This window comes from Labrus bergylta, chromosome 19 (assembly GCF_963930695.1).
Source record: "Labrus bergylta chromosome 19, fLabBer1.1, whole genome shotgun sequence".
Classification (NCBI taxonomy): domain Eukaryota; kingdom Metazoa; phylum Chordata; class Actinopteri; order Labriformes; family Labridae; genus Labrus; species Labrus bergylta.
This window is the reverse complement of record NC_089213.1, coordinates 17535430-17549538: the sequence shown is the minus strand read 5'-3', so window position 1 is coordinate 17549538 and position 14109 is coordinate 17535430. Positions and strand designations below refer to the sequence as shown.

Genomic DNA, 14109 nt, shown 5'->3' with positions numbered 1-14109 from the left:
CCCCAAAAGAAGGATCCCAATATAGCCGCAGACATCTTCAAGCCATTGCACTTCACGTTCTGCTCGCTTTCTGCCACAACTGGAGAGTGAGCTGATGCACGCACGCAGCATTTGCTGGTAATTTTGGATTATTTTGTTTCCGGCCTGTGGGTCTGGAAAAGTGGGTGCATGAAGGAATGCTTATTTTCCATGAATTTGTTAATATAATCAATGTGAGCGTAAATGCACAAGGGGTGGTTTTAAAAAAGTGGTGTCAAAAATTCTCAGGCGAAAGAGGGAAGAGACGAAGCCCTTTCTGGGGTGGATATGGCTCGTGGAAATATATTTCATATGAAGATGACAGCTTTTTCTTGGAACAAAGCAAAAAGCATCTTTATTCTAACCCTGTGAACAGACGCCGCCGTGCTCTTTTTGTTTGGCAGTTTGATTAATAGTGGAAGTGCAGAAAGGTTGCATGCATTGACCTTTAATCTATACGAGTCTACTTTTGTGAAGTGTGTACTGTGTGATTGTTCTTCTAATGTGTGTTGTACAATGATGTTTATTTCAGGTCATATACAGATGCCTCTCCATTTAACTGCTATGTAATCATCTTAAGAGAAGCAGGAGCCTCTACGGGTGCGTTTGTGTATCTTGTGTCGAAGTGTAATTCCTGAGTGTGTTTAGTTTGTGTGATGTAAAAGGATTCATCTGAAACACACAGCTTCACATCTCCTTGGCCGGAAAGAAGATCCTCAACGCTGCCTTATGTGCGCAGTTTGAACACGACTATTTAAAGTACCTTTGTAAATGTGCATTCATTCACTGGGAGGATCTAATCTTCCGAATTCATTTCTGTCACTCCTGAGCATTAACCTATACTAAATCCCCAATGAATCATTGCATTTTCCAATTACTCCAGGAAAATCTTACAAAAGCACAAAATAAGACTTTCTGCATGGGGATAAAGCATGCTATCATTACAATTTAAATCTAATGAAAACTCCCTTCAGCCTTAGCTGGAGTTTGTCAGTCTTATAAATAGAGCATCACAGGCAGCACAACATGAGTATGACTCATACTCTACATTTTTTTTTTTTTCCTTTTCTTGGGCAAGCTGGTGTTTGCATTCAATCTGCATGCAGTAATAAATCCCTTTAGCAGCATTATAAACGGGGAAATGAAAATCCAATTCATATTGCGTCAACAGTCACGGTCATGCATTGCAAAGAAAATGGGATTCTCCCTCATCATCCCGAAAAACGTGACTTAAAAGATGCAAATTGGGATTTAAAGTGATTGACAAGTGAGAAAATTATCATCGCAGCTGACACATATTAACACATCTTCCAGCATAAGACTTGAAGAAGTTCAAAAGGATCATTTCAGTCGGAGCCATACCTTACTTCAGTAGAATTTTTGCAAGAGAAACAGATGTAGAGGAGGTTCAGAGGAGCTTGGACGTCCTTCCTCGGAGACTGACTCCCTGCTTCTGCGCTCCTATTTAACACCGTGTCAATAAAACTTTTTTTTTTTTTTTTTTTTTTTAAATCTTGCATCCACGGAGATAAACCCAAAATAAAAATCAATCAAACGCTTCTACTGCCACGGCTTTGTCCAGGTAAATACCTTTTATGAGAGGATTTAATGACCGACGGTGCGCGCGGAGAGGAGCGCCGGGCAGGGCGCCGGTCTGCAGCTGCTATGAGCGGTGACAGTTGACTGCCCGGTAATCCAAGTGCGTCTAACAGCCTCCCTTTTACGCGGACGAGCGTGTGGTGGCTGAGCTCCTCCTCGCCTTATCTTCAGTGTGTCTGTGTGCTGCAGGCACACACAGCGAGGAGAGGGAGCCTCTCCTGCGCGTGTGTGCGCGAGGGTTTGGACACCGGCTTTTAAACAAACATCATGATGAGAAATTCTATGATGTGGTACAGTGCATGTCTGTTTGGATTTGGGTGGCCACAGATTGTTTTTCATGACTTAAATTACCTTAAAGGATTACGTTCTGTCTTGAATGTGAGGCTTGCAAGTTAAAGATGATGTTTTCACAACACCTAGGGTTTCTTTCTATTTGACATATTTTGTATAGCCTAACTAACAGCACAGGCTTCAAATAAAGAGGATCTATGCAAATTCACAATACGTTTAAGGTGATGTATAGGCTTTTATCACCAAACACTAGTTCACAGACAATAGTGCAAAAGTCATGCGATGACATTTGCACGTGACATCTTTTTGGGATAAAGAAGCCATTGAAAAATGTTTTAAGGACACATACACTTGTGTGGTAGCCTATTTTTATTTTAAACTCAAAGTTCAATTTAATTAAAAAAATACCCAAATCCTTAAAATTAGCCTACACCTACACATTTTTGCTAAAGAAACCCCCTCAAAACTAGCAATAATTAGCCTAAATATTTATAAATAATATTGGATTAACTTTCAGTTTTGACATCACAATAACAATATAAGTTTTGTATATATCTTTGAATGTTAAAGGTTAACTGAGGAGTTGTAGACTCTTGGTTTTCTATTACACAGCATGCACATGAGGCAAGCTAGCACAGAGGTGACATGCTACACATGCAGGTTAACTATTGATGTCTCGGTGAGTTACGCTGCTGCATGGTCAACAGGTGGCGTAACACTTGCAATGCACCAGCAACAACATCATCTGGTCCTCCTCACATGGGCCATCCAGCAACATTTCCAGTCACCCCGTTATTCCAACAACAGAGAGAAGAAGAAGCTATCAGGTTACAGCATCTGAACAATGCTGCATGTAAAATATCTTTTAGATATCAGCCTTGCAAATGAATGGAAAAGTACTCAACACATTTGTTTGACCTCAATGATATACGCAGATCATTATGTGTCTAGAAATTGTTGAATGCCTTCAAAAACAAAAATTCAAAATTGCCTGCTCTGATGATAAAAAAGAGAGTATAAATCTGCATCTAATTTCAAATATCTCCCTCCTGGTACCCTTGAAAATTAGATAAAAATTAGTTGCATTTGATACCATGGATGACATGCAAAGGTCTGGGGAAAAGTTTGGGCTCATCTGGCCCATGTGCTAGACTTGTTTCACTACTACTTGTCCCAGGGTTGGTCTCTGCTCCGTGCATGCTCTTTCTGTGCATCATAATCAGTCACCAAAATGTGTGATCTAACTTTATGCCGATGATACACAGCACGGCATCATTGTTGTTTGCTACAGTATATGGCGTAGTAAATGAAGTAAATTTAAAGATAATCTAAGACGTTTTAACGAGTTTAGAAAAACGTTGACCTAATTAGGCTATTAACTCAATAACGCTATTACAGATAATACTATTAAGGTAGCTGAATCTTTTGATCCCTGTACAGGTTGTTACCAGGAGCTCCACCAACACACACAGTGACCAGGATCATATTACCCCATACTCATATTATTGCAATGCCTCCCTGTATTTTTCAGCATTGATTCTAAAATTATTTTACTTTTAGAATTATTTTTTCTTACATAATCTAGTACTTCCATGTATGTGTGATTGCCTTTCATTGTGTGTCCCAACACAAACTCTCAGATCTCTCACTGCCTGTCTTTAGAAGTTCTTTAAGTGTCCCATAGGAAAACTGGTTGGCTGCTTTCTGGCTCGTGGCCCTTAACTGTGGAACACCCTCGCTGTGGAACGCATAACAGCAAACTCCCTTTGAATGTTAAAAAACCCCAAACACAATTGTCTTTTCATTTGGTTGAACACTGATTGTGGTTCAGGTATACTTTTGAACTCCTTTTTTAGTTGTATTTTCTCCCAAAGTTTTTTTTACTTTATGTTGTATCATATCATCACTCTTTCAGGTTATTTTGGAAGCATTGTTTTTTTTATAATTTATTTCTTCTTACATCACAAGAGCAAGCACAAAATCAAATACTCATTAGCAACAATCTGTTCTCATTGCCATATCTTTGGAAAGCCAATAATATATCAGATCGTTGGGGCAAACAATATGATTGGATGGCTTACCTGCTTGTCCAGTAACTATACTCACCCACCTGAAACACTCTGATCGTGCACTCGTTGTACAGAAGCTGAGTCTTTGGAGAGCTCAAGCTAGCAAGCTACAGAAATTGCAGAAGAATGTTAGAGAAAGGTTGTTTCAGCTACAATTGTTGTTTCAGCTACAATTACTAAAAAACACTGTTCCCCTTATAAGGAGTATTCCTTTATGATTGTCTGCAACGTGCACGTTCTTGCGTTTTGTTGAAGTGCTTTTTATATTTCTCCAGTTGGATACTCCAGTTGTTTACACTTTCTGTTTCTCCGAAATTGTCCACCCCATCTTTACCACTCATTTCAAACAGGTGCACACATAAACACACTTTATTATTAAGACCACTACTGCGGACAATAAATACACCCAACCTTAAACACCAACCATAAAAATCTTGTTCTCCAGGGCATGGTCCCTATTTGACAACACATCCTTCTATCACTTGTCTTTAGATGTATCCCTGACGGTATTGTAAGACAAATCCCCATATTCACACAGACAAGTCAGTGTTTGCCATGTAGCTGCATATTTATAACACATTATAATAGTGGCCTTACAAATCCCTACTGGAAGAGTTCCCGCTTCGACTGATCACATTTGAAGCTGCGCTGTAGATGATGCTGCGGTTAAAGGACAATTCTATGAAAACGTGAGGCCATTTTCCCAGAATCCCCTCATTATGGTGAGTCGTGGTGATAAAGGTGGTGGATGAATGAACAAAATAGAGCTGGAGCTGGAGGGACGCCATTTTTCTTTGCCCATTTTTGTGGGTCATGCTGTGATGTGAATCTAGAGAATAATGATTGCCATGTGACTCCATCTTGCAGTTTGGTTTAGATCATCCACAGGGTTTAGAGCGTCACATTCTCTCAAGGAATTCAGTTGTATTTCTTAGAAATACAGAAAACCAGAGCAAAGATAACTGAGGCTGAAGCAAGTGTTAGCTGTGGTGGTTTAATACTGTCAGCTAATTACGCTGAATAAAAGAGATCAGAAGCATGTGAGAAACCATTTCTAACTAGGGAATGATTGGTTTCATTTATTTTCAACAATAACTGCTGAATTTCTCATCAGTATTTCCAGTGATTTGGTTCAAACAGGTGCAACACTGAAATGTTGCAGAAAATCACACAATGAGGGTGGGCAAAGTCATCAAGAGGTGCTTTCTGAGATCAAATTTTGACATTTTTTATGGATTAATTTTGTGTTTGTCTTTGATATTGTTTCATTAATGTCTGATGGTACTGTAAGCTGCAAGATGTGTATCAGGAAATGTGTCATTGTCAAGTAAATTGACCTTGGCCATGACATCATTATTCTAGTTCTTATTTGCTGCAGGAAAGAACAAACTGTACAATGTAATTGTATTCATATTTTTATTTAATAAAAAAAAAAATCATCATACAAAATGAAGCTGTTGTAACCAATGGACTTTATTTTACCACTTTGTTTAATTTGTTCTGATTTACAACATTTGAAAAGACTGTCGGACAGTGGTCCCGCGTAGTGTAGTTATGTGCAGATATAGTATCACTTAGCTAGAGGAGTTAAAGCACCTTTTGAAGGGCTTTTTGGTTTAATTCTTCTAATTCTTTCAGGAAAAAAAAGATTAGCTCTGACTCAAATAGGAGCCAGAAGCTCAAAAGATCATGTAGCCACTGCAGTGCAAGACATTTCCCTCTGGAGATGATGGAGAGCACAGCAGAGCTACAACAGTATGAATATGTCTCCATATTAATAAATAAAAAAAAAGATGTTCAGCATCTACAAGATATGTAGCTGCACAGATTTAAGCTAGCAAGTTAATTACTGATATTATAGTAATTTTTAACAACCTATTCAGCACATGCAAAAAGTGCATCGTGCACATCAAGATTCTGCTTAATACTGAAGAATCTGTGGCCAGATTTCGATATCAGCAGTGTTTTCTGTTTGTAGCTGTTTTCACTTTTTTAACCTAAATTGGTAGAAAGTTCGTCTGTAAGTACACATCTTACATTTTTTAAACCTTCAACATTTTGACATGTCACAGTAGGAGCAGATTTAAATATGACTGATAATGGCTGAAGTCCATTTAGCTGCTTAGCTGCTAAGAAATTTGTCAGACTAACTAATAGATACTTTTCCAAACCCGGATATCTTAAATAACTAGATACAGATGTGCAGTTCTAATAAATCTATTTTTCACTTAGTTCTGTAAATATTTTCTTATAGCCTTGCTCAGCTTCCACCAACATATCCAGTTTAGGTTGCAGCAGGTCTCACATAGATAATCTGTTTCTCACCTCTACTTTGCATACAATATGCTTACTCAGTGAATTTTCATTTCTCTTGTGCATCCCTCTCATGGGCAGCATGTGGCGGGTCAGCTTTCCTAAATTTAATATGTATTAAAAAAAACTATTATTGAGCTGCAAATTCAATCCTCACAATGTGTTTTTAAGATGCTGAGTCTGCAGAGCACTGCTGAACAGAAGCTGGATATCAAGTCTTCAACCTCTGGGAAGCTTGTAATTGAAGTGTACATGAGGAGAAGAAGAAGAAGAAGAAGAAGAATCTGCTGCTCGGACTGAATATCTTTATTTTTCTTTTGAGTGTTTTTTTTTTTCAAATTGGAAGATAAATGTTATCATCTGGCTTAGGGGAAAAATAGGCATCTGCATTTGTTTGTTCTGCTTGAATCACTTTTAATCTTCCTGAACTTGATGAAAAGGCTTTGTGGCACATTAGCAGCAGGGTGAAAGCAGAACATTTTATTTACAGCAATGCGTCATGTGCAGAGGAAAAGATAGTATTCTCAAACAACAAAAGCACCGTGTGGTTGTGAAAGTAAAGCTCTGTGAGCTGTGGGAGGGAATCTGTCAATAATATGTTAAATTGATTCCTTAGCCTTGCACAATTGGAAAGACCCCTGCTGTCATAGAAAGTGTTACATTCACCTGAAAAATCAATTGCTGCCCCGCTACCGGAGCAAAGGCAGGGTAATTACAGCAATATTTAGAAGCAGGGAAGGTAATGACTGTAGACCTCTACTAGCTGCACATGCACAGGCAACACACATCTCCATTTTAATCTCCTCTTGTTGGCATTTCCAGGAATCAATTGAAAAGCTGCAAAAGCTTCCAGAAGCAGAAGTGTGGAGATGTTTGACTTGTTTAATTATACAACAGCTACATGTGTTCGGCAGCCTGGATTCTCATCAGCAGACGCATCAATCTCAGGATAAAGAGGAAAGAGGAGGGAGGCTGATGTGTTCTACTTTCCCTAACATGGGGTGATGGATGTTGGGGAAACTGATGCCATGTCAGGTCAGGACAGGGAAGCCTCCAAGAAAAATGGGTCGACTGTAAAAACAGACCAAGCTCTGACAGCCCTGAGGTGATTTTTCTGAAACTTAAATACAGCTTTTTAAGGCTGTTTGATACTTCTTTGGCCAGTTACTGTGTGCAGTTTCTTTCTGAGTCAGGTATATATATATAAAAAAAGACAAAGTTGTAATCAGCAACAAGATTAATCTAAGGGGACCAGAGGTCTATGGATTAGTCTATGGATGCAGAGTATGTCCTTCTTTGGTTTTAACTGTGAGTTATATAACGTTCACCAGTAAAGCCAGTAAGTAAAGATTTAACACCACTTGGTGGACCAACATACATAAACCTAAATGATGACGTCTGGTTATATTAAGGGAGTAAGAAATAACAAAGTAAAATATCTATAAGGTTGTTCTTTTGTTTCTAATATCACAAATAGACATGATGCATTCCATTTCTTTTACTTTCATTCACTGGCACATTAAAACAGTCTCAAGAAAAAATTAGTGTAAATCCGTTTAATATATATTTTTCTTGTCTTTTGGAAATTCAAATCATGCCTATCCATCTATAGTATCAGACTTACGTAAATTGTGTAAACTAAATGAGTTAGTTGTGTATGAAAAGAGAGAAGAAACATGTAGATTGTAGAAGATGTTGCAGCATCCAAATCATTATTTTTTTTATAATATGTGATAAGTGCTTATGTGAGAGCACTCTGAAGCAGCAGGTACTAGTGCTCATTTCAACATAATCCACCTACAGGAGCAGACCGTAGTTGAATAAATGCTGCTGAGTCAACACTGCATTGCGTGGGTCGCTCCAATTTGCTCAACTATATAACTACAAGTAGCTGCAGAATCTGTTGCATCTGCAGTTTGTTTCTTAAAAGCAGCGAAAAGCAATTCAATTGCAAGTTATATTATATATATACACACACACACACACAGGTAAATAGTTTATTATGACATATTAAAAGAGCACTATTCACTTTTACTTAAACCCCATAATTGCAGGCACTTGTTGTTGTTTGCTATGTTATTCTGCCACCAGGAGGCGTCTAAGATTCTCCCCTTCACCTACTACTATATCTACAATATGTTGAGCCATCTTAAAAGCACTCTATGCCATGCAGATAAAGATATTGAGTGATTTATGATATATAGTATGAAGTGAAATGTTAAAATAGAACACTATCCAGCAATTTTTTAAGAGTGAATTAATAAACTCCCTCACAGAGTCAGATGTTTACTGGCTTAAAAAAATGACTAAAGGCCCACCATTACTTAAAAAACAATCTACTCGTAAAATCACCTCACCTACAATCTGACAAATGGACTTTGTACATGGAATAAATCTCTTTTAAAATGAGAAGCATGTTTCAATGTAAACGCTCATTAATCAGCACGAAGAACAAGGGCGAAAAATGACATTGCCTAATGTGCTGCAGCTAATGAAATAACCAGAGCTGCATCTTGAGCCCCCTGAACTATTCACCAAATCTCCTGCAGCCTGTATCATATTGCCACCTATTAATGGTCTGCTTAAGAGCTTTGTTCTAATTAAAAGTTAACCAGTGTGTCTGTTTGTGCCGTATGCAACATTCATCATGTACTTTAGTGGTTTAAATAGTCTGTAAGGTAGCTTGTTGGTAATTTGTTCCTTGTTGAATATTTATCTTCTCTGCTATCTATACATATTAGATATGCTATCATTTCTATTTTTATTGATAAAAAATACCCTGACAATGAAGGAAGTCTGCCTTAAAGAGCAGGAAGCTACTCCAAACCACTCATATCATAGATTTGAAGTGCATGTTGCTTTCGAGAAGCTGTGTGCACATTGTTACATCCTCTTTCATATTGCTATCTCGCAGATGATTTAGCTTTTGTTCCCTCATAGCAGAGGGCAGAGACGGATGTATTACCTTTTATTACTATTTATAGCCAGGCCAGATTGGGCGTGCAGTTTCCTGTGATATCTTCCATAAATATTTATTGTCTGGAAAAATCACACAGTGCTTCAACTCTTCTATTATTAGATATATTAGATATTTAGACCAGTCACATTCCAGAGACCCAGTACACTTTGGATTAATAGCATCTTTCTCTTGATGAGATTTTGGATTTCTCTGCCGCATCTTATCTGAGAAATCTAAGTAGTATTGACCAAAAAATAAAAGAAAATCTTATTCGATAATTGGCTTTGGAGAAAATGTGAGTGCTGGCTGCGTTGCAGTTTGTACTAATAATTGGGAGAATTTCCTTGTAATAGCTGCATACATTGTTGGAGCTCATGTTTTCTCATTTTGCAGTTTCCTCTCCTCTTTAAAATGCAGTATCGTCCTAATGAAGCTGCCACAGTATGTAGCTTTTTGCGCCTCCATGATTACTTCCTTCCTGATTCAAAGCCTCACTGAGCCAGCCCAGATAGGCCTGAGTGCCTCACAAAGTCTCACCAGATAAGGCGGGAGGACAGCAGCATTAGTAAGGAATGGAATACACCCAGAGATAAAGTGAAAGTGCTTTAGAGAAAATGAAGGAACTGGCCAAGCCTGTTTTTCTTTGGCCTGCTGTGTTGTTGTGCTCTGGTTAAGACACTCTTAAAGGTTATATGCATACACTGCAGTGGTTTAAGAAGGTCTATTTCACCCATTTTAAATATGGTAAATCTTCAATAGACACAAAACACTCTGATAAGATAATGATAAGAGGAAAAAAAGTGCAAAAAAAAGTGTAATAGATATATTTTATTCTTCAGTTTTTATACAAATGTTCTTATGTTCAGCAGAGCAATTAAAAAAGTTTCACTTTCATAACATTTTTCTTATACAAAACACACACATTATATAAAAAACACACAATCACAGGAACATTAGTGCAGTAGTAAAAACTTTGTCAAAAAAACATAAAGGTAACTCACATTTTGAACTGCTCATAGAGCATTACGTATGAATACAGTGTAACTTTTTGTATGTGCCAGTAACTCTTTCTGTGACAACAACCAAGACAAAAATCTGCTTAACGCTTTGGCAAAAAAACAGCGTGTCAGTTTATTGAATGATAGCTTCCAAGAAGGCTTTGTCGAAGTGAGATCCCTGAGACCCTGTGTCAGCTGTCTACGCCTGCAAGAATGTGATGAGATTATTTCTTCTCCTCCTCCTGCGACGACCTTTGCTTTGGATTGAGTGTTTTTTGGCAGCTGTAAAAACAAAAACAAAATCAAAATGGATCAGTATTTAGGTACCACGTTTCATTTTGTCCAGATCAGCTAACTGTATCTCAAATATGCTGCTTTTACTGCTAAACTAAGTACTATCATTAAATCAAGCCGACTGCTTATGAATGATCATCCACTGTTACAAACTTCTTAGTTATATAGTCAACACACATATGCTCCAGTCGCACACCTTTTACACACACGTCCATGCAGTTCTGCCGGGAGACGAAGTTGTTGCTGGTCCCTCCGCAGCCCGAGTAGATGAACTCCTCACACATTTTGGTGGCTGTGTTGTAGTAATAACGAGGAATGGAGGCTGAACACTTCCCTTTGTCCAGTTGGTCCAGACAGAGCACGGGAATAGCTAAAAAAAAAAAAAAATAGACACAAAGCAAGATTAGGCAGCCATTCATAAGAGGAGAAACATCAGAGGATTTTCTGATTGCTTTTTTTCAAAGTGAAATCTGTTTTTTTCCCTTCTTAGATGTTTAATTATTTCCTCATGACTGATGTAACTTTAGCCAATGTGCATCCCTACAAAGACACGATGAAGCCTTCATTTACACATGATGTGTCTTCTTAGAGCTACTTAATTGTGCTTGAATAGGCTACTCTATTACTTCCTACTTAACAGACTAACTTTTGGAGTAAATCAGCCACACAGAGATGCTGGTTAGCGTCACTTCAGCAGCAGCACATCACAATCAAATCACTGTATACTAACTTTTCCGTGGACTGCAGTACTCCATGCAGGATGTGAGGTCTTGGAATCGGTTAGAATTGCCCATGCAGCCTCCATAAGAGAAGGGCTCACACTGCATGGTGGTCATGTTGAAGAAGTACATGTGGAAGAGGGCACGGCACGGTCCCTCCTCTTTAGGAAACCTGCAGATTTGGGGGATCTCTGTGAAGAAGAATTACAATATTTTAGTTAAGGGGGGACGGGACAGCATCCAACACACAGAACTTTAACAAGCCTAGAATAAAAAATAAAAGCCTATAGTAGTTTTTTTTTTTTTGTTTTGTTTTGTTTTTTTTAATGCAAAGAGTGAAACCACACCCTGTGCACTTTCAGTAGGTTTGAGAGGTGTCCAAGGTCACCGTCTCTTTGCTCATCACAGTGAAAAACCTACTTGGGATTCTGAAACAGGTTTTCTGGCACTCCTGAAAGCTCTTGAAGTTATTGGCATTCCCCTGGCAGCCTCCATAGTAGAAAATCTCGCACTTCTGGGTGATAGTGTTGTAGTAATAGCGCTCAATATCTCCTCTGCAAGGTCCCTCGTCCACTTGAAGAAGGCACACGCCTGAAAGCAGCAAAGATATTGTTACTGGAGGAAGACGGCACCAGAGACAAAGCATGGGAGAATATAGCATATAAGAAGAAAAATGCAGAGGTTTCTGGCGACCGAGGTCACATGATTAGCCAATAAGTTACGACTTTAAAGTTTGAAAAGTTCGGTTAAATCAAGAGACTTCAAAGCAGCATGTTACCTTTAGGTGCCAGGGCCAAGGCGCTGTACAAAGAGGAAAACAGTGCGAGCAGCGCTAATGTGCAAAACTCCATTGTTCAAACTTTTTCTTCAAATGCTTTTTTTCCGCTCTGAAGACCATCCCGGACAGATCCAGCTTATATAGCAGAGAGAAGAAAAGAGTTTCCCAGGAGAAGGCAAGGGGCGGGGATGTAATGACTCATTGCAATACTACATTGTAAATCCATCAGCATGGTGATGAACCACTTCGTGACATCAGAGTGTCGCTGTTAATTTGTAATAGCCTACTTGCGCAAAAGGGTCGTTGCAGTAATAATGTCTATGACTAAGGGTCACTTTCAAGCCAACAAAAATATTAGGAGAGAAAGTTGACTTCCGTTTCACTGAGAGCCAAACGAATGCTTTTACCAGCCATCACCATGATGGTGATGATGACGATGACGATGATCAGAGATCCCAAAAGTTACCCAGAAGCATTACTGAAACTTTTCCGTGTTGTTTTTCAGTGGAAGACTCGCGAAACATTAATCTGATTTCGCTGATCCATCAAGTTCCCATCACACACACACACACACACGCACGCACGCACGCACGCACACACACACACACACACACACACACACACACACACACACACACGCACACACACAAGGCCTACACACATTTTCACTGGAATCCTCTGTCACTTACTTCCAACCTTGTAGTCTGTTATCTTTTGTTCTGCTTAATAACCACATCTACCTCCAACAGCAACTGAAGTGTGGCCTAGTGCGTCAATGAAAAACACTCGAGGTCCTGATATCTAAGACTGAAACCTTGAATAGAAAAACAGAAATAAAGATATAGGCCTACCTTGTATATATCTGCACAACTCTACCCCAAGGCTTTATTCAAGCTATGACTATAGGATGGTATTTTGAAAACTGCAGTCATGTTAAGAACAATGATGTGTCTCCATCTCGACACGTGGAGGCTAAATACAGATTAGCCCTCTTATCAAAGTGACCTTATAAATGAGGAGCCACCCCCTAACCCGTTTCTTAGCAGAAGAAAAAGCAAAGTTAAATGTGCAAAAATATGAATTAAATCTATAACACACATCAAATACAGCTTCTTGTTTTTACATGTAATGTAAAAGAAGTGAAACGGACACCTATAGTTCACTTTTCTATTTTTAAATTGGGGCGTGATCACACATCTGCTAATCTGTTTTAATCAGATTAGCAGATTAGGATTGTTTATACAGATTACTTTATAACCCAGATTGAGGGGACCGGGAGAAGGATTCTTCAACAGAACTTCAGGGGGGAAGGTCTGCTCCCTGTAAACATTCGTGAGTGTACTTTTTTTCTTTCAATAAATAATAACTATTTGATGTTTCACATGTTTAAGTCTTAAAATTAAAACCTGAATGTTTCTATTTTTTTGACAGAGAATGCCGGTCATAAACGTCGATGACTTGACGGACAAGGACAAGGCTCAGATGGAAGTGACTCAACTGAAAACTGAAGTAAAGCTTGAGAGGTGGTTGGTAAGTTTTATTACAATACAATATACTGCTGGATTTTTTTGAACTTTATCACTTTAGAAATAGCAAGGAATACATAATTTCTCTCAACTTTTATCCATTTAAAGCTATTTTCCCACCTGTCTTAGTGTATTTATGCAAATGTTTTATTAAAAATGACCAATTAAACCATTCTTATCTGGTTTATATGGCGGGATAAGTCCTGAAACACCTTTTCCTGACCCCTTTAGACATCTAAATGTTGCGAGGAAATTAAGGACTACATCCAGGCCGGGGTGGAGGAGGACATCCTGGTCAAAGGCATGCCAGAGGACAAAAACCCCTTCAAGGAGAAAGGTGGCTGTGTCGTCTGCTAGACAAGACCTTTGGAGCTTTTCACAACAAATCCTCAAACATTAGCATCCAAGGACACTATCCCTCCCCTGATAAAACAGATTTGCAGACTGGAGAAGCCTAGAAGGACAAAACAAAGCCAGAGTTAATAAAACTTGACGGGTTCCATGTATATGAGTCCCCATCTTCTTGCCAGTTTTGTAGCCTCATT

At 38.7% G+C, this 14109-nt stretch overlaps 3 protein-coding genes across 5 annotated transcripts in view; 1 reads left to right on the top strand and 2 right to left on the bottom strand.

The window, feature by feature from the left end:
- The window catches only part of calcr (calcitonin receptor), a 63064-nt gene extending 61249 nt beyond the window's left edge, over positions 1–1815 (bottom strand). Inside the window, exons 1-2 of one of the 3 annotated variants that reach the window (XM_065948228.1) lie at positions 1609–1814; positions 1381–1479 (exon numbers count right to left, since the gene is read on the bottom strand). The gene's annotated coding sequence lies outside the window, so the exon portion shown is untranslated. Of the gene's footprint in view, positions 1–1380 lie in introns of all 3 variants that reach the window. The other 2 variants (XM_020631701.3, XM_065948229.1) reach the window with 2 other exon arrangements.
- An 8247-nt stretch (positions 1816–10062) lies between these two features.
- On the bottom strand, positions 10063–12198 carry tfpi2 (tissue factor pathway inhibitor 2). Its single transcript, XM_020631712.3, has 5 exons — positions 12039–12198; positions 11681–11851; positions 11272–11451; positions 10738–10911; positions 10063–10529 (listed from the first exon to the last, which is right to left on the bottom strand). Exons 1-5 carry the CDS (start codon positions 12109–12111, stop codon positions 10447–10449), a joined length of 681 nt encoding a protein of 226 aa, XP_020487368.2. The 5' UTR covers positions 12112–12198; the 3' UTR covers positions 10063–10446.
- Positions 12199–13244: 1046 nt separating this feature from the next.
- gngt1 (guanine nucleotide binding protein (G protein), gamma transducing activity polypeptide 1) lies at positions 13245–13935 on the top strand. The gene is made up of 3 exons (XM_020631733.3): positions 13245–13370; positions 13470–13568; positions 13796–13935. The coding sequence occupies exons 2-3, from the start codon at positions 13473–13475 to the stop codon at positions 13919–13921; spliced, it is 222 nt and encodes a 73-aa protein (XP_020487389.1). The 5' UTR covers positions 13245–13370; positions 13470–13472; the 3' UTR covers positions 13922–13935.
- Positions 13936–14109: the final 174 nt, after the last annotated feature.